This window comes from Myripristis murdjan, chromosome 7, assembly GCF_902150065.1.
Source record: "Myripristis murdjan chromosome 7, fMyrMur1.1, whole genome shotgun sequence".
Taxonomy (NCBI): domain Eukaryota; kingdom Metazoa; phylum Chordata; class Actinopteri; order Holocentriformes; family Holocentridae; genus Myripristis; species Myripristis murdjan.
In genome coordinates, this window is record NC_043986.1 from 11212288 (window position 1) to 11233464 (window position 21177).

General features: G+C 44.1%; 1 protein-coding gene across 4 annotated transcripts in view; it reads left to right on the plus strand.

Moving 5' to 3' along the window:
* arhgef25a (Rho guanine nucleotide exchange factor (GEF) 25a) overlaps nt 1-21177 on the plus strand; it is a 59070-nt gene that overhangs the window by 6008 nt on the left and 31885 nt on the right. For 2 of the 4 annotated variants that reach the window (XM_030054907.1, XM_030054908.1), the window contains exons 2-3: nt 3289-3378; nt 5181-5322. In XM_030054907.1, the coding sequence (XP_029910767.1) occupies nt 3289-3378; nt 5181-5322 (232 nt within the window). Of the gene's footprint in view, nt 1-3288; nt 3379-5180; nt 5323-15792; nt 16303-21177 lie in introns of those variants that run through there. The other 2 variants (XM_030054909.1, XM_030054910.1) reach the window with 2 other exon arrangements.

A 21177-nucleotide genomic window follows, 5' to 3' on the forward strand; every position in this document is an offset into this window, starting at 1 on the left:
CTGATTTTGGTGGGCAGGTCCGTCCAGATCTTAGGGAATGTGATGGAAAAAGCTCAATCTGCCAAGATTTGTGTGACCAAAACAGCATTGCCCGTGGATCTAAAGACTGCACTCGGGCTCATGGGGTGTTAAAAGCTCAGAGATAGCCTGGAATTAGTCCAAAATCTGCCTTAGAGATGACAAATAACACTGAAGCCAATGAGGTAAAGCTAAAATGGGTTACATGCTGTCTCTTCTTTGTCCCTGTCTGGAGTCTGACTGCAACATTTTGGACTGACTACAATCTGGAAATAGTCTGCGTGGAGAGACAGGTGCACAGGAAAATGCACTAGCAGAGATGAAATAGAAGCTTGGATCCTCACATCCAACTGATTAAAAGACAAAAATGCTCTGATTTTTCGTTGTTCAAAACATGACTGCATTGCAAAGCTGATGTCAAAAATTAGCCAGTTCCTAAGATCCTTTGAATGACAGCAGCTACAGTCTGTCCAGGTTCCCATTTTTTTTTTTTTTTTTTTATCAAGTTTTAGAGAAAGTTGTCACCATTCTTCTTATAGCTTTCATGATTCATCTCTGAGATTCATTCAGGGAAACTCAGGTTTTCAAATAACCAGCGTGAGGACTGCCTTCACATCAAAAGAGATTTAGAAATGCTTTGTTTAGAGGAAGACGAAGAAGAAGAACTGAAACAATAAAGAGCAAATGCACAGAAAAATTAAAGCAAGAATAAAAGCAAAACACTGAGTTGGATAGCTTGATTTTGCCGGGCAAGCTGCCTGCAGTTTGAAGACACATCAGTAGAGAGTGGGCCAAGCTTGTTTTGGATTTGAACACTAACAGGAATAGACCCAATGATAATAATAATTTCAGACTTGTCAGTAGTAAGAAATTAAGCAACAGGGAGTGTTGACTCTTCTGCTTTGTGAGCTGCTTCCTAGCCTGTCGCTTACTTGACAAACAGCTGGGAATCACTTTATTGGTTACCTGTGTAGGGCGCGGACAGATGAGGCCCACAGCTTTATCAAATGACCTCTTAGTGTTTTATGAACCTGAACGCAACCTGAGATCACTGGGCTCAGCCTTCTGGTCTGTCCTATAAAGGAGACCAGGCCTCTGCAGTCAGGGATCAACATCTTTGAGGAGTCAGCGTCATCTTTTAAATCAGTTCCACAGACAAATGTGGCTATATGTAATTCTGTTTCATTTTCCACCACTGTTACACCATTGAAAGTTTTTATTTCCTGTCCGTCAGGCTGTTGTGGATCTCAAAATGAATTCTCCACTAGTTTCTTATTACACATGTGCGATCCTATTTATTCTAGCACACATGACTATAGCCATGCCTTGAAATGTGAGAAACAGTACCTCTAGGGGCCTCAGCGATAAGATAAAATAAATTAAAAACTATAGCTGTTCATTCTTTGTTGGTGTAATATCCTCTGAATTATACCCAGTGAATACAAAATAGATAAATACTGTGTGATAAATGCTATGCAGGGGCAGTGATTAATGGGCTACACTCAGGAGAGCATTTTATTGCCGATTATCTACAAGACTCACGGTTCATTGTTGAAAATAATTCTTGAATATACTGTATATAATAACATCTAAAGCTATAAAGTTTGTTGGATGCACAGTGAAGTTGTGGACAGCAGGAGGTAGCTAGCAGCTGTTTTTTTTATATAAAGTAATTAATAATCATTGAAAAGAAAATTAATAATGTGATCATTACACTCCAGTTAAAGGGATGGAATAGCTGAGTGGCCGTCCTCATAATGTGATGTGTTCATTACAGAGACACCATAATTCTCAATACAGGTGATAATCCCTGATGTGATTCAGTATTGATTAGGGTTTTGTTGCCATGGTTTTCCTAATGAATCTCATTTTTCCCCCTTAAACTTAAAGTCTCATTGTGGCCTATAAGACTTGAATGAACCCTGGTTATGTATGGTGTCCACCCGAGGACATGATATGCCTGCCAGATAGATCCATTCCAACTCCAAGCCTGTACGTGTGTTCGTGCGTACACACACACACACACACAGAATCCTCTTTCCATCACACACACTTTCCATTCCTTGCCTGAGGGTCAGTCTGTCTGTAAATGATATGGCAAGCTTAACTTCTTTTAACAGTAAATCATATCTCAAATACCCACAAAACATGAGAACCACATATTAGTTTAAATCTAATCTGGCAGTTGGCAGTTTAAGTTCTCTGGTAAGATGTGTGTGTGTGTGTGTGTGTGTGTGTGTGTGTGTGTGTGTGTGTGCAAACTGTGACAGTCTCTTTTAAATAGTTGCGCTCCTTGGTCTGTGTGTTCATACCTTATTTGGGGCTGCCCCACTGCTTAAGAGTTCACGCAAACCATGTGTCACCGCCTGAGACTGGGGCAAAGATAAAGAGAGACCAGGGTGCCAGGACGGTTCCAGAAAGGACGTGAAGACATCAAGACAAGACCGAGATTTGGGTTGATCCAGGTGGCAAAGAAAAAGAGATGAAAGAAGAGAGGGATGGATAGAAGGAGGAGAGATTTTGGGGAGGGGGTGGTGATCCTGTATAGCCAATGAAGAACAAGAAAGGCGGATTTCAGGGAGGGTGATATGCTCAGTCCTCAAGTCACGCAACACAGTTTCAACATTGAGCGGAAAGAACAGGAAAAGAGCAATTCACCGGCAAAGCCATGCAGAGGAACAGTGCACCAGCATGGGACTGACAAGACTCTTCCATCAGAGGAATGGAATAGGAGAGGAAATCTGCATCTGAGGGAGGCCCCCCCAAAAAAAATCATTTCCAGAGGGGAACCTTACTCTGAGAGGACCAGGTGGACATTTACACTGGACTAAAGCAGAGTTTGGGACACCTAGGGCCAGTCCACCTGTGTGTGCCTGTGCTGAACGAGGAGAGGGAGGGATAAAGACAGAACAACTCCAGCTCCCCGCCAAGGCACGTTTCCCCTGCCCAGACAAAAACAAGCCCCCCTCTTCCAGGATCAATTATTCATATGCATGAGGGTTTCTGTGGGTCAGGGCAGAACGAGGCCGGCTGCACTGCTAAGCTCCAAACTCTGGCACAGTGCTTTGTGGGACAAGAGGTGAAGGAGCAGAAAATAGAGGGACAAAGAGAGACAGAGGGAGAGAGAGCGAGCTTGTGTGAGAGTTGGAGACCAAAGGCCATAACAGCAGAGGAGTGGAATTTGAGAGGGAGAGAGAAGGAGCTTAAGTGAAAGTGAGAGGAGAGACTGAAGGAGACTAAAAGCTTTTTTTTGTGTGTGTGAGAATGAAGGCTCTACAGAAGAATCAGGGGCGCACTGACCAGATGCTGGGAGCCATGGCCGACATGCTTACTTCCCTGGCTATACCCAATCAACAGTGGGTGAGTTGCAGTTCTGTTTGCCTTGGCTCTCCTGGTTGGCCGTGTTTGTATATGTAAGAGCTGTTTATATGAAAAGCATACAACGGGAATCCAAACGGGAGTCACCGGGCATATGGAGCGTCTATGAAAGTATGGTGCAGGTCTCCTGAGGGCTTAATGAATGTGACCTCTCGCTCGACTTTCGCTCACATCGGGACATTTCAGATAAACTAGTAGAAGTCACTATATACAAACACATTGCTGAGATCAGATGCACAAGATATGTGACCAAATTTATCTTGCATCATCAGCATAACTTGGGCATAAGCCTAAAATGGTCAGGAGAGGCAGACAGAGAGAGAGAGAGAGAGAGTAAGAGAGAGAAAGCTTGAGCGGTGTCCGATACAAAACGGAGAAAAAACGGACTAAGTACAGACTTAGTGACCACAACCTGGCAGGACAAGTAGGCCGGCACAGGCAGACCCGGCTGCCCAGAGGAGCGGTTATGTTCCCACTGTGCCCGGGGAGCAGCAGAAACACAGCTGCACTTCCTAACTCAGTGCAACCAATATGAAAGATTTAGAGAGCAATATTTTGCAAAAACAAATCCTCTAACTTCCTCTATCTAAGAAACTCAGAGAAGTTCTTCTAGGAGAGAGGGGAGGCGGTAAGATAATGAAATAAACTTAATTTGTTGTATGTTTATGTCTTACAGTTTGTGTTAACATGCTGTAGCAACGTTGTATTGTATGCAGCCATGCCAATAAAGCCGCTTGAATTGAATTGAACTGAGAGAAAGAGAGATATTTGTTAGTCTCTGTTCAGTGCTTGAGAGGAATCTTGGGTGTTTCCAAGGCATAGGAAGAGCAGCAGTGATCAAGACATCTCACCATAAACAAACTCCTGCAGGCCCAACGCCTCCCTGCAACCCTGCAACTACATAGCTCTCTCTCTCTCTTACCCTGCATTCAACTCTCTCTCTGCCTCCCCTTCTGAACACACAAACCTTTGCACTGGAAAGCTGTATGAAATCTGAAAGCTGTTTACAAGGCGTAATTAACTCCAAATCCGCTGCTGTAAACGTGGAAGAGGGCCCACATTAAAAGTAATGTGGTCGAGGGCACCGTGGCTGCCACCTGAATTTCAGCGGATTTTTACTACTTACTGAGGACTTGACCCGTTTTATATCATGCACTTAAAATATATATCTTCAAAACCAATATAGTCTCATGTATTATGTCAGTTAATTGGAGAGCTGTATGCTATGTGGAAGCTCAAATTACTGTTCGTGAGGGGCTTGATCAAATCCCAGTTTGGAGGTATAGTATCTTATGATTCCAGTATAGAGGGGGTTAGACTAGGCTGAAAGGTCCAATAAAATGTCGCTTTGAAAATCTCTTCTCTCTTTGAAGATTGACTATCTTGATGAATCCTTTCCTCCCTGGCAGATAGCAGTAAAAACTAGAATAGTGATTATAATCTTTCTCCGTCCCCACAGAGGAGTGATAAGTCTTCTTGCTTCTATTAACCTCTGTTTTGCCGCTGCTGCTGCTGCTGCTGGGTTGAATAAAAATTTAGTCTATACTGTCTGAGAAATCATTCATATCCAGGCTCTGTGGGAAAAGCTGAACTTCACAAATTTATCCCGCATTCTTTTTCGGTGTGTAATGGAGACCAGGAGAGGTTGAAAGGAATTAGGAAGAATTTAACCATTGATTATAATGTTCTGTGGTTATGTGACCATAGGCCCTCAGTGAAATCTTACCATCACTTCCTCCTGGACAGTAGGGCTCCACCACTGACAAAGGCATCTCTGTGTCTAGCTCACAGAAGCTGGTGAGGCGGACCCCCCACCTAGTGAGGAGGGCAAGGGGACTGTCCCGGGCCAGTGGGAGTCAGCGGGCCTGGACTGGGAGCAGTGCAGCAGCAGCAGCACAGAAAACACAGACCAGAGAGAAAGAACAGGTAAGACCTGAAAATGCTGCATTTAGCCGTGACAGACCATTTTGTGACCACAAACCCAGAATGCTAGTCCAAACACTGGCCTTGCCAAACCAGTCAGGGCTTACAGAACTCATTTGCTCCTGACCGAAACACAAACTTCCAGGCTCACTTTGACTCTTTGTGTGAACTGTCTCAGATTTCTGTGCAGTGACATAAAAAAAAAACAGCCTGCTCGACCACTCAGTCATAGCATTACATCATACCGCCGGCTACAAGCTTTGTTGGTTGTATCCTTGTGTCCAATTTTATCTGAGAAAAAGATGTTTTGTTTTTTTTTGTGCACGAGTCATAACCACACCTGAGATCTTTTCATGGAGACGAATTTGTGCTACGTGAGTTGCTGCCCGGGTCCTTGGTTTCGGCTGAGCTGTGTGGCCATATGGGAATCCAGGATCGAAACATGGCCAACTCCCGTCTGCCATATCTGATGATAGTCATTAGGCAGTAATGATTTCAGGGCAGGTATCAGATTGGAGTCACCTGTGTCTCAATGGTTGCTCTCACAAACCTCCACCCTGTGTGTGCTTTATTAGCATGTGTGTATTTGTGTGCCTGTGTATATGCACATTAAACAGTTTCCAGATGCGGCAAATAAACATGTTCAGCAGCCCCCCTTCCCCTTCACCACCCTCACTCCCTACTCCAACACGATTGGTTGCAGTGATTCTGATTTAGCTGTGAAAGGTTTGCGTGCATTGCCATTTTCCTTGAGTGCAATGGAACAAAAGGAGCTTTGTAGCTGGGTCTGGGTTTGGGTTAGGGGGAGTGTGTGTGTATATATATGGGAGGGTTTGTGGTGTGTACCATGTGGCTGGACCACTAACTGTTGTGCAGAACAGCACATGGCGTACGGACGGTGGTGTAAGAGGGAGGGGGGTGGCAGAGGAAACTGTCAGTGATGCTTATCTCCAATGCTTCTACTTTGATGGATTGTGGCGTTGAAGTTAATGCGCCTAAATATTATCGTAGCTCACAACCCATGGAACAGAAGGGCCAAAAGTAAAGAAATACATTATTCATGGACAATGAGGAGGGCCAACAATCTAAAGGGAGGTTGTTTATTCCAGTTTTAGCTCAGATATCTTTGTTTTTTTTACAGTCTGATTTTCTTTGGAGGATGAAGTGGGATGGAAAATCAGTGAGGCACAAGGTAGAAAGAATCGGAAACAAACCAAAATGACAAACGTTGTCACTTTGTCAGCTTTGGCAGTAAAAAGAGACGTGCAGAATGTGTCTGAATCACAATCATTGGTGCAGACCCACTTTTGTACATCTGCACGACGTGCAGTGCAGGTTCAGTGTCTGGACATTTGGCTAGTACGCCTCTTGGACTTCTGTGGGAGTTTCTCCATTAAAGGCGTCATAAAAACTTTCATTCTGGCTCCTCAGTGGCCTTCTTTTGAACGGCCGGTAAAGACGTTTAATGGACATCTTTTGAATGTGTCTTTGTTGTGTGGCAAAATGTATTCTTTCACAGCTAATAGGCTAGACTCATTCTCACATTTTGCCACTGAAGTTGGTATGCCTGGCATGCCATGTACAATCACAATGTTATCAACTCTGACAGTCCTCTAAAGCTGCACAGCTAATTGGTGTAGATAGCACCTCCAAACATGAGGGTCAGAGGGCATGTGACTACATTTTGCCGTGGTTTGACTGGTGGAGGTCATAATGCTGTTTCCATCTCTTGCTGTGTCCATAGAGGAGACAGAGGAGAGCGGGAGGCCCCTGCTCTCTTTCATGACTTGGTTCATGGGGCCATAAGGATCCATCTGTTATGTGTTAGAAACAAGATGCCTGCTCGTGGATTCACAGGAATCACAGGACAGTGCCAGCCTCCACAAAATCAGATCCTTCCTCTCGCTCCCTGTCTCTCAGTTCTTGCCTCGTGCTTTCCCGTCTCCTTTCCCCTCTTGACATTCTGCTCTCCCTAAAGGAGGGAGACGGGAATCTCACCACATCTTGACTTCCTTTTCTCTTCTGATCTTTTTCCTATTACTTTTCCGAGCACCCCTTATTTCTTATTCCAATTTTTTTTCCTCAAGCTGTGTCTTCGGCAGCGGGATTCAAAATCTGGCCTCCCCTACAAGTACGCAGAGCGGCTGGTCATATTTCTCTCAAATCCCACCAGATTCCATCCTGTCTCTTTGTTCCCTAGACTCCCAGCTATCCAGTTCACGGCCCCCCCACCCACCCCAGACAGTATGTGTTATGGCCTCCTGTTTTGTAACACACTGATCAGTGATGGATGACCATGTGTGTCCACATATTCTGCGCTTTATGTTGTTGTCTTTTTCAGGGTGAAGTGCTTAAAGCCACATCAACAGGAAACGGCACTGAACCGATAACCATGGTGGTGCTGTATTAGACACACAACTGCATGCACATTTGTGTGTGCACATGCATATACACACACTTCCTGTATATCTCTATTTTAGTACAGCGTATATGCAACCTAAATAACATATTCTTACCCTTAGTACAGGACAAAATTATGCCTATGAACTGATACGTATGGCAGTTTTGTACACATGTGTAGCAAAGTAATGATCCAGACTTACAGGAAGAGGATATAAATACTTTTTATTCACAGTACCTTCTCAGTACAGAGCACAATACAGTTTCTTTACAAGAACTCAGTACTCTGGCAGTTTACAAGAACTGTCAGTATTCTGGCAGTAAACCTGAATACTGGCAGTTTTGATGTTTGAATGTGTTCCATGTTTTTAAAAGTATGAATTACTGAAAAACAGTGAACGCATCCCAGATTAGCAACAACAGAAATTAACGCAAGAAACCTGAGAGAGCTGGTAGAACAAGAAATGAAAACCACGCCTGTTGCCGCTGTTCTGCTTGGGAGACTTACATGTCTAGTTAGGCACTTGACTGCCTCATAGGAGTACAAGCAAAATAGCATCATTTACCATATTCATACCATATTCATCAACTACGCAGAAAATCATGTCCTTGTCCTTATGTGGTTTTGTGGGAGTCTGGGAGATCGTGCCATCCAAGGAGACATGCTGATCCCAGAGGACCCTGCGACTGAACTGTGTGTGTGTGACCTTAAATGGGCAGAGATCAACCTGGAGCTGCTGCATATCATATTGCTAGGACCGGAGATGGCAGCATTACCTCACCCAGGTGGACTCTATGTGTGTGCGTACATACTTGAACACATATGTAAAATCTCCCCCTGTTATAACTGCCATTGTATTACAGTAGAGGTTAACAGTGTTTTGGGCCGTCTTGTACAAATGCATCTGCTAACCACTGGCATCCTGAATCTGGACTGCAATGTGAACCAGTCACACACATAGTGAAAAGCTGTGATGTGTACAACAGCCCATGCATTGCCAGACATGATCATATATTGTTGACTTAAATACCACAAATATGGTTGCACCGGTGGCTCACTGGTTAAGAGAGCGTACCATGTACCAATCCCAGTCCCGATCGCAGCTGCATGTCATCCCCTCTCTCCCCCTGCCTTTCCTGTCTATCTCTACTGTGACTGTCAAATAAAGCAGAAAATGCCCCAAAAATAATCTTTAAAAAAAAAAAACCCACAAATATTAGAGAGCTTCTTCCAGGGATTGTAGCGATGTAAAAACACTCAAAGTGGATGGTACGGTCATTTGACGTGTTCTCTTGGCAACACGGTGGCTAAATGGTTAGCCTTGTTGCTCCCACAGCAAGAAGGTCCCGGGTTCAAATCCTGGCTGGGAGTTTGAATCTGTGTGGTGTTTGCACCATCAAAAACATATATTCCAGGCTAGGCTAATTCTCCTGTCAGTGCCCCTGACCGAGGCACTGGCAGAAAACTGGACGACGGCGATATCGGCTACCCACTGCTCCTAATAGTTGGGTCAAAATGCAAAGAAAGGATTTCCCTATGAGGATCATTAGAGATTAACCCTTAACCCTTCTAGTTAATGTACCAAACACCCCTGATGTTATTTTTTTCTAAACAAAAGCTTTAAAGGGGTCTTGATTTTGAAAATTATTTCAGCACCTTTGGCATAAGGGATCAAACATCAGCCCATAGCCTTTTGTATATGTAGACTTATGTTCTTGTATAAGCTCGTGAGTTAGATTTTTTTTTTTTTTTTTTGGCAGACTTGTTCTTGTCCATAAGCTGAGGCTGTTGAACAGTTGGGGATTGCTGGCAGAAGTAAGAACTAAACAGCAGCTGGCAAGATCCTGCTCTGCCTCAGCTGTTACTGGTAGCCAGCAGACTGTGTGGCAGAGGAAGTGCCAGTGCACCCTTAAAGAGCCACACCGGTCCTACTTTGACTTCTCATCAACAGTCGTGATCGTGTTGTACAAATATTGGTTGCATAACTGTGTGCAAAATATGCTTTATAATAGCAATACTCAGCGTAGGATAAACTGTTAGCCAATCACTTTAACAGTTTGCGTAGCTGCATAACTTTAATATTTATGATGTATCCGGGGGACAGAAACATTGCAAGTCCTAAACCTGCCCAGATGAAAGTTGATGACTGAAGTGTTGTTGAAAGTTTGAGAGTCCCTAAATATGGACAGCAAATAATAATATATTTGCCTTAACACTAGATATAGACAGCTCCCCAGTCAAACACACAATTCTACAGCCCAGAGGCATGTCATCTCTTTTCATAACTCTATCAATCGGCGCTCCACTGAAGTAAAGACCCGTTTTGACTGAACTGACCAAAAACATGTCATTTGATGACTGAGTCTGCATGGGTCTCATCGTCAGACTGACTCACTGATAGATTAATTCGAATTTTCACGTTTTTGGCAGTTGAGTCTAAAGTGTCCTCAATTCAGCTGACCCACGCTAATTTTGCATAATGGACCAATAAGAGATAAAGTAAAACAGAAATTTTAATAAACATATGCGCAGATAAAAAATACATTCCTATGGGCAGCAGCTTTCACTTGTCACCAAGTAGTTTTTTATATATATATATTTTTTTTTTGAACATGAATGGGAATGAAAGGGATTAAGTTAGCCTAGACTTCTAAAGCTCCCAAAGCATATTCTGCACACACTTATGCAACCAATATTTGTGACAGACAAACACAATCATGACTGCTGATGAGAGATCAGGTAGGGTGTCCACAACCATAGCACTTTTGGCTTTCAGTCCTGTGCTGTCATGTGGATTCAAGTGGATTCAAATAAAGTATTATGACGTATAATGCATGTGTGCAGAATTATGTGGTGGGAGTACAGGTTGTGCGTCCTCAAGCAGCCAGAGAAATGGGTCAGGTCGACAGGACACAGAGACACCTTACAAGTCACTGCTCCACCGCACAGCTGACATTTACACCAAACACACACACACACACACACACACACACACAAACCCAGGAATACTAAACTAAAACTCTTTACCTATGACGATCAGATCAGTCTGATTCAGAATGAGCTCTAACTCGTGATTCAGTATAGCAGAAACACTTCATTTAATGTTAAATTTCTTTTCTACAACACTGAGCGCCGGACTGTACAGCCCCTGTTCTTGATTCTTTATTAATTATGGAGGACGCAGCAGTGTCTCTGCATGTGCCTGCTATTTGTTTAATTAACATTTTCTCCTGTGGGTGGCGTTTTAGTGCAAGCTGAAGCCTTGAATACAGTCAGCAGTGTGTATATGTGTGTGCATGTGTGTGTAAAGTTGGTCAAACTGGTCAAAGTTGCCATGTATTGTGGGTAGTGCATGAGTATCATGGTGTTTTCGGGAAACCACAGGTGGTGAGCCTCCCATCTGAGTGCCGTAGAGTTCTTGCTGCTCCGCCACTGCAGTGCATGGCTAGATATAGCAGTGGGAGTTACAGTGTGGGACTAGTGCACGCAAGCGAGCAAGCGAGCGAGTGCGCACACACACACACACACACACACACACAGAGACACACACGCACAGACACAGACACAAACACACACGCACACATCCACATCAGCCTATCCCCCTGGTGTATGCCAACTGTGTAGCTTGATGCCGGCTCTAATTGGGGGAACACAGCAGCTCCCTGCAGACCAGCACATCAGGTCTGAAGAGAAGAGGACAGGACAGTTACGCCGCAACTTCAGCTCCACAACGGGACCCCAGCCAAAACCCAAAACCTCCCCCTCACGCTGACTTGTCCAGAATGCCAGTTTGCCTTAATTGGCACTCAGCTTAGAGAGGAAGAAGGGAACAGAGAGAAAGAAACAGAGAGGGAGAGAGAGAGAGAGAGAGACTGCGTGTCTGTGTTTGTCTGTGTGCATCGCTGTCTGTGTATACGTGAGGAGGAGAGAGGAAGAAGAGAGAGAATAAAATCAGAGAGGCAGAGAGAGAGTGAGGAAGTGAGGGAGAGGCAAAAAGGAAAATGAAATCTAAGTGAGCATATTTTGGCAGGGTTTCAGTTGGCTGATGGGGTGAAGAGAGGCTAATGTTAGCGGGGGGTGGGGAAACACACTGTGAATAAGCAACTGCATATTTGCTGAACCAAGACTCACTGTAGCGATTGCCATGCATGCTCATGTCATATGAATTCTGTGTATTTACCCATTTGAAGAGAGCAATTCCCCCCAGTATTTTGAATAAAGCTGCATGTTAGATGGCATACATTATGAATGAGTTTGCTCCAGCAGAGTGTGCATGACTACATCACTATTCAGAGCACATCACTACAAAAAAAAAACATTTGTTGCACATTGTGCTTAGTCAATCGCTTGCGTGCATTTGCAGGAGACACTGCACAGGAAGCAAGAGAGAGAAAGAGTCGGTCACCGCCATGCACATATCAAACAATTTATCATCATTGTAAGACATTCATAAATCACATTCATGATCATAATTCTAACTGGTCTCCTAAACATGATTGACTGTCTCCTAAAACAGGGTGGATAGATGATACCTTCTCCCTATTTAAGCCATGTGCAGCTTTTATGAATCACAGATAAGACACAGGCATCCATCTGCAGTGTGCCTGGCACATTAAATCTTTGGACCAGCTTTTAATCCAGTCCATTGTGAGTGTGCATGTATAAATTATGCCATCTTCCATCTTCATAGTAATCTAAGATGGACTCTCTCTGCACATCTATGTTTATGCATGGGCTGGGCATCCATGTGTGGATTCATTATGGTTATCGTGTGTGTTTTGTTTGGGAGAGAAAGTAAAAGAAAGTGGGAGGGAAGGAGATAAAAAAGGAGAGAGATGAATGGGTGGTAATGCATGCCTCACCTCGCATTCCTGTTTCTTTCTCTTTCCATCGCTGTTTGGAGTCATGCTGGGCTGGGGAGGAGCATTTTTTCCATACTTTTATTAACATTCATGGCTTTGTACACATCTTCTCTGCCAAAGTCAATGGTTAATTTGTTCAAAGTTTTCACTCTGTACTGATAGAATGATAGGTGTTGGGCTCCAGGGCCGATCAACATAGGAACAAGGTTCCCTCAGTGCTCGCAAAAATCAACACAATATAAACATCATCAAGTACATTGGCCGGTTTCCTTTAACGTCTTGTTCCATGTATTATCATAATAAATGTCATTGTGTTCCTGAGTGAAATATTTAATTTTCCAAACACTTGTAATATTGTTACTGCTGACAGAATATTGTTGAAATATGGGCCTAAAAGAAAACAGTCTCTTTCCATGTTTGTAAGGCTTTGAGCAGCAGCGCTGTCTGAGTGAACCGGCAGTCACAATAGGATTGAAGTAACCTTATGCAACAGGTACAAACACCCCCTACTGGATGCCTTGTAGAGGCACAGTCCAGCAGCTGCTAACTTAAGAGTGCCTGAAAAGCCTATTCTGCATTTATTACATGAATTTTGAATACACCTCAAGAGCAATTTATTCTCTTTTATTCTCAATTTATTCTCTGTTGGAAAGTCAGTCAGTGTATAGAGCAAAAAAAAAAAAAAAGAATTTATACTGTTTTGTCCTTGGGTTCTTGTCTCAGTGTCTGCTTTTTATCTTTGCTTTCAAAATTCTGTTGTGTGATCAAATCTGTTGTTTCTCAGCCTTTTTTTGAATTGTGCTCCTCCGCTCTGACAGCGTTCGGCAGCCCTATCTGTATCTGCATCAGACGAATGGAGACGTGCAGCAGCGCTGCTCAATGTTCCCCAGGTGAATTGGCCCTCCAATCACAGTCGCTTAAAGCATCCATTATGAGCAAAGAAAGGGAGAGGTGGAGGCAGGCGGGGAGAGGAGAGGACAGAGCCGGTGTTTGAAAAGTGTTATGATTGTGTGTTGCAAAACAGTTTGGTGTGCATGCTGTTTAGTCCTGACCTTTTGCTCCCTGTGAGTTTGTAATGTAGCCAAACCATTGTGGGTATTTCCAGAAATTGTCTCCTTGCTCATGTGATCTCTGCCTCAGTGTGTCTCTGTGTGTCTGCTCATCTGTAGGTGAGGGAAGGAGATTTAGAGAGAATGAGAGAAAGTGAGGCTTAATGCATACTGCGTGCAACTCACTGTGTGTTTGCTGTACTTAGTGTGGCTAAGGGGTGAGGCAGCCCGGCTCCTCTGTTTGCTCCGAGTGTCTCGTGTAGACAGCAGCAACATCCTGACAGTAGCCTGCCACCACCCTGTCACTGTGGAGAGAAGTCTGCGAGAGAGACAGCCATGCCAAACCACAGAGCACTTGACAGCACACCTCAGGGATGTGTGTGCTTGTGTGTGTGTGTGTGTGTGTGCGTATGTGCGTACCCGTGTTTAGTGCCAGCCGATACTCAGCCTTCTCCTGTTTCCCTCAATGCCCTGGAGAGGAACCGGAGTGGGTGCTGTGACGCCGCTCGTCATTGTTGCAGTAATCAGGTGGTGATTTCCACAGAGTTGGATCGAAGCCTTTGTGAAAAGACCACTACATGATGCTCGCTGCAAAAATTGGGATGAGTTCACACCGTTCTGAGTCACAAGCTGGCAGCTACTACAGGCCTCCGAAATGCTTTTTGTTGCTCAGAAAAAAAAAAAAAAAAAAACATGGGTTAACTCTCAGAATATGCAATATGTCATGGTAAGCTTTATCACCGCTGCTATGGCTTGAATTGTTTCCTTCCACTCGAGCCCACCATATTTATGGGCAGTTTAACAGATTGCATGATTTCATCTGCGAGGAAGGATGATGAGTCACAATTTATGGTTGCATGAGTTTAATGTGCTCTGATGTAAAGGGAAAGTCTAAATATGGTACACGTTTCATAAAGCCGCTGATCACGATGGTTACAGAGGAGTCACTAGCAATGCGAAAAATTAACCTGTGTTAATAAAGACAGGCATTTTGTGGATTCTAAGATCGATTGGACAGGGAGATAATTTCGTGTGTGTGTGTGTGTGTATTGCAGTATGTGCTGTTTGTGACCTGTCTGCACCTCAGAAGAAACACACCCTCAGTAAGATATGCACGCTCATGTCTAGTGCCAGACACACACGCTTTCTGATTATCTCCACACTCACTCAACAGCAGATGCAGGCACACACACACACACACACACACACACACACAGAGAAACTCACACTGTTGTGTACTTTATTATACAACATCACAAGCATTAGATATTGGCCACTAAAACTTTTCATTCATCCATCCAAGTTCCCTTTGGTTGGTCTGTCCCACTGTTTCTGCTGTGATGTCAGGCTGAATGGCTACGATTACAGACACACACACGCACGCGCTCACACGCAAAGAATGCCAACATTGTGAAATCTGAGACCCCCTTGCTCCATGGAAAGAAAGAAAGAAAGAAAAAAAAAAAAAAAAACGCTCTGTCTGTGTGCTGGCCCCATGATTGTAATGAACACAAAAGTCAATATGGAGCTGCTCCAGCCAGGAAAACCCACCATGATCCAGGGAAGGGGAGCACACACTCCCAGCCTACACTCTCCCATAATAACACTGTGACAGGCTGTGGTGACGAGACTGCAGTCGCCTTTGTGGAAAATACGCGACACCTTCCACCTAACGCGGTCCCGGCCTCTGTAAATAGAATTATGTCTGATCACAGAGCCGGGGCGTTCTCCTTTCCAGGGTCAGCTCTGAGCGGACACTAGAGAGCGTGGCATTTCATCTGGCCCGGGAGCTGGATTTCCAAGAGCCCCTGTAAGCATTATCCATGCCAAAATGAGATTCAACCATGTAGAAAAGAGGATAAGAGACAAGACAAGCAGACAGGGGAGAGAAAAGAGAGAAGAGGAGAGGAAAAACAGCTGAGAGAGAGAGAGAGAGAGGGGAGGGGAGAGGAGAGCAGGGAAACAGAGGACAGGAAGAGAGAAAATAAGGGGAGTGGGAACCTTATCCTGGAATAGCCAGCAACTAGAGCTGCAGACTCCACCCCTCTCACCCCCTCCCCTTTCTCTCTCTCTCTCTCTCTCTCTCTCTCTTGCCCTCACTCTCTCTCTCTCTCTCTGAAGCCATCTCCCAGTCTGTCATTTGACCAGGCAGTTCACAGAGGCGAGAGCTCAGCAACTAAACAGAAAGCAGAGCAAAGAGGGGAAAGCGAGGGGGAGAAGGGGAGCAGATCCGCCTAATGACAAGCGTGCTGGAGTCTTTCCTCGGCTTTTTCTTGCCAGATGAAAACCCGAGCGTGGATTTCTTCTCGCCCGCTTCTTGTTTTGTGGACGTGGGTTTTCACTCGCTCTGTGATCTGCTGAGGAGGCTGATCGACTGATCCACTGAGGAGGAGATCTGACACCTCTCTGGGATTAACACTTTGAGGATTGCCCCGTAGCTTGTCTGTGTGTTTGTGAGTGTGTGTGAGTGAGAGAGAGGAGAGAGAGGGAGAGAGAGAGAGAGAGACGGGCCATGCCCACCTCTGCTAGTGGTCCAACTGTTCAGAGGGGTCCAGCATGAAAGGGGGGCACCATCATCATCATCACCACCACCATCACCGAGGCTGCGGTTGCCAACACTTGTTCCGTAAAGTCCTGGCCAAGTGTGGCTGCTGCTATGCCCGAGTCAGAGGTCAGTGTTTCACAAACACACACACACACTCACACACACACATACGCACATGCACACACGCACACACACAAACACACCATAAACAAATGTTGCTTCTGTTTCAGTCTATCATTGTGCTGTTGAGTGCCATTGCCTTTAGGTTCATACTGGTAAATAGTCTGTTTGGGTGTGTGTGTGTGTGTCTATGTGTTTGTGTATGTGTATGTGAATGTGTGTGTTTGTGTGTGTGTACATGTGTATATTTCAAGTTGTTGGTCATGCTGAACTGAAGCAAAAACTCCAACAAACAAGTGCCATCTCCAGTCTCCTCTCCTCTCCTCTTCTCTCCTCTCCTCATTCGATCCCTCCTCTCTGCTCGCTCCATATTCACTCTCTCCTCTCCTCCGCATTTGTTTAGACGTCCACCCACCTTTCCCTTATCTCTCCTTCCATTCCTGTGAGTGTGTGTTAATGGTTTAAGTGTAAGCCTCAGTCCTATCGCTCTCTCGCTCTCTTGCTCTCTCTTGCTCTCTCTCTCTCTCTCTGCCTCCAGCTGAAGCAACAGATGCGTGTCACATCCATGCATCCACGCACACAAACAGTCTTCCTACAGATGGTTAAACAGTGAGGCACAGGAAGGAGGACAGGCGTCATACGTTTTTACATTAAAAGAAATGCAGGAAAAAGGAGAGGGGGCAAGTGTATGGGACGTGCAGAGCGGCTGTTCTCATCGGGATGAGTGTGTGTCGGCCGGGTATGTGCAGCACGTGGATGGATGAAACACACGGGGGGACCAAGCCACTCTGAAACATTCCTCTATCCCAAACAGTGAGAGCTGAACAAAACAGCAGTAATCCCCCCTCTCTCTCCCACCACCTCTCTTGTTTGCTATAATGAAGTGCAACAGGAAAAGCAGCAGTCCATTAGAATAGTGTGGTTGAGTAAAAGCAGCGGGTGGCATGATGTGTAATAACAACAAAAGCTGGTGCACACTTTTGTTTAGGAAATACACAAAAGCCCGGACTCACCGTAGCATCCAGCGGATGGCAGGATCAAGATCGTGTCTCCCTCTCTTTCTCAATTCAATTTGAGGAGCTTTATTGGCATGATAAGGCAGTGCCAAAGCAAAGAGCAGATAATGAAATGATAAGATATGACAGCAGATATGACAGCTACTCGCACAAAATAAACAACACACGCATAAATATCTTCACTTTATTACAAAGCTGCAAGAGAGACAGTGGCACAACAAAAGCAGAAAGTCACACAACTTATCAATGTCACTTATCAGTAACTTTTTAATGTTAACATACATAAGTGCAGAGCTGGAAGTAATTACATTTACTCATGTTATTGTAATCGAGTACATTTTTGGTGTACTTGTGCTTTTTGGAGTATTTTTTAAAGTAGGTAATTTTACTTTTACATTTTACAAGTACATTTTTGCTTGAGTGTCGTGCTTCCCTACATTTTAACTCACATCCATTACTGAGAACAAACGCTCAATGACAGATTGTGGAGCCTTTCACAATAAAAGCTCAGTCAAAAAAGATGAGAAGAATCAGAATCTGGGTCTGCTTTGTTGTTTCTACTGTTTTCCTTTTCCAAATTTTAAGTAAAATGTGCATTATAAAAAAATTGCAGACCACTATTTAGTCTAACGCGCAAAAAAAGTGGAATAAGTGTGTAAAAAAACGGGAAAATATCTCTGATGATGAGAGCCATGTAGACTCAACCATCTGTGCTCATTCCAAACTTGTCAGTGGAGTCTACAAGGTCCTCACTTCAGTCATCCTTTGGCAGTTTTGTGCAATGCACCTTTAAAATAGTCTTCGTTGAAGCGTGTGCTGACATCCTTCACTGACACAGTGACTGTTTTGAAAAAGAGTCAGTCACTTTTGCTCTGAGTTCATTTTAAATGAGCTTCTTTTTTACTTTTACTCAAGTAGATTTTTGACAGCAGTACGTCTACGTCTATTCTTCTGCTTCTACTGAAGTAAAAGATCAGCAAAGTAACAGTATTTCTACTTGAGCAGCAAATCTGCAGTCCTCTTTCCTCCACTGTGGTGGTGGTATTTTGTGGGAGATTTACGCTTGTGCTGTTTCCATGATTGTTCCTAAGCAAGGCAAGAGGCTACATATTTGCCTCATGCTTTTATGCCTTTAATGCCTCCTTTCTCTCTCTCTCTCTCTCTCTTTCTCTCTCTCTCTCTCTCTCTCTCTCTCTCTCCCCCTTTGTCTTTCTGTCACTTTTCATCCTGCCTCTTTGTCATTCTCTCGTTTTCTCTCATGACCTCTCTTTGCAGCAGCTTGGAGGCAAAGTCAGAATGACAAGGGTGTCTGATGGCGGTAAACTAGTGCCAAGCTGTGTGTGTACAAGCCCCTGTACAAGGCTGTATCAAAGGGATAAACAGTGAGCCTACCCACTGAGGGTCTGTTCATAGGGGGCTTGCAAAGTAGGCTTTCATATTATTGGCCAGCATTCTTGGATACATACCTCAGATGCCTTCAGTTTAATCTCTTATGTAATAGATATTCTCCTTTTCCTTTGCCTGCAGCACCCCACTGCCTCCCTCCTACTATGTTATCACAGCAAATACGCCCACATTTGGTTCATAATGCACAGACATAAGTGGGCTTGGAAAAATGAAACATTTCGGGCTATAAAAAGAAAACGGGCATCAACACAACAGCAAAAACACACAAATAAAAAGTCCGTCTCTTGCTTCCGTGATCAACTTTTAGTGCGTTTAGGCTTCAACATGAGGTTCTTACTTACAACTTAATATCATCAGGTGTTTATATTGTAAAGTTAGAAGCAGGAAACCGCTTGATCTTCCTTTACAGTCTGAGCTGCAGGAGTGTGAATGTTATACCCTCTGGAGAAGCCACACTATAAAACTACAGTAGTGTCTCAGAGGGAATGTTAACTATTAATGTGAAGCTGTGAAGCTGTATAAAACGTCTTCACGGGGCATGTTAAGTACATTTCTGTGTTGCTGCTAGTTTGATCCCACTAGGACACTGGGGAGCTCACACACTCATTTCCAGTCATCAGATACTGTAAAACAGCTTCTTTTTATAATTAACATAATGTCAGTGGGAAAGTTGTTGACTGTGGTGGACTTCACACTACAAAAAAAATCCATCTTAACAAGCCATTAAGTCTCATATTTCAGTGTTAAAATCTTGTTTTTCTGAAAACAACTGAAAAAACAAATCCCACTGGGATAATCTCACTTGTTTCTAGTGCAGTTTCACAAATATGGGATTATCTCATCCTACTAACAGATGTTTTTACCTCTGTTTTTAGAAAAGTTGAACATGAGACTAAATGATTTGTTAAGGTGGAGAATTTTTGTGATTTATGCCTTAAAGTCTTATGAATGTGTTTTTTTAGACTCCTGATTAATATTTTGTCCAACACCTCAAAAATCCAAAGGCAGGCTTGGCTGGTTTTCTGTAGTTTTCTTTAAGCACTTTTTCTTTCTCTGCTTCTTAACCCTGCTTTTTTCCACTCTAAGCATTTCCTCTTTTCTGGCATTTTTCTTGTACATATTTCAAACTCATTCATCTCTCCACCTGGGGATTATGGCAAAATCCAAAGGGAGCATAAGCTGAGTTCACACTCAGGCCCCCACTGTTTCTGTTGTGGTGTTTATAGGGAAAACACAGGGTGATGTGGGCCTGAGCCTCAGCACCTCTGGCTGGCCGATGACTTCTCTCAGATCAGATCGAGCACGTCACGGTATGAAATGGTTAATACGCTTCCCAGAAGAAGAGTTACATTTACTTTAGCTTGTGTAAAATGACCACCGCGCTTGACTTGTTTCTATTCTGAGCTGAGATGGTCAGGCTCGATACTAGAAGGGGATTTACTAGACAGTCATGCACAGCCAGGGAAAATACAAAAATGGCTCGGTGTGACGGTTACCACTCTCCTCACATGACTCTTATCTGCACAGAAAACACAGAATTCCCTCTTCAGTGTTATCTGTGTCCTCGAGGCAGACTCTAGACTACTGTACTCTAGTGAACCGTAACCCTGGAGAGCCGATGTGGAAAACGTATCTGCGCCATTCACTGGTTCAAAACAGCCCATTGACACAAGAGGAAATTATAGTGTACTGGCATGATTCATTCCCTAAGTAGGCATGATAACACTTACTTGTACTCGGACTGATGACACACAGTGCAGCATGCCGTCATCATGTCCCAGCATGTCATCTCAAGTATATCCCCCTCACACACACACACACACACACATACACATCAGTGGATACAGGACTAGATTTGCTATAGAAATCCCAACAGGTGTTACTCGATATGAAAGATTGATGCCGCCCTCTAAGCTGTGGCTGTCCTCCTTGTTGGTTGTGTGTTGCCTCGTCTACTCACAGTGTGTTTCTAAAAGAGAGACAGAGGCAGAGGGGCTGGCCGCGATGGCCGTCACCCCTCCTGCCTCCTCCCCATTCGCTTCCATCAAGAAAAGGGACTGCAGTGCGAAAGACGGCCAGTCAAATCAATGCTATCTGGAGCTCTGTGCAGGCTATACCGCCCGTCGTTGGCACTTCAGTGTGTAAAAATGCAGGAGCGAGGCTCAGCAGGGTGCCCAGCTTGGGATGATGATATGGGAATGTGTGTGGGTATGTTTTGTGACTGTGATGTGTCTGTATATGTTTGTTACAGTAGTCACAAGTGCCAGGAACATATAATATGAGTACATACAGGGATTTACATATGGCATAGACATCCATGTTAAATGCCCGTATGTGAGATATGTTCAAATTTGGCCTATTTTCAAAATATGGGCATATATGTCTAACAGATCCCCAGGAGCTGTAGAATCCCCCGCACACATGGACTGCGATCACACACACATACACACACACACCC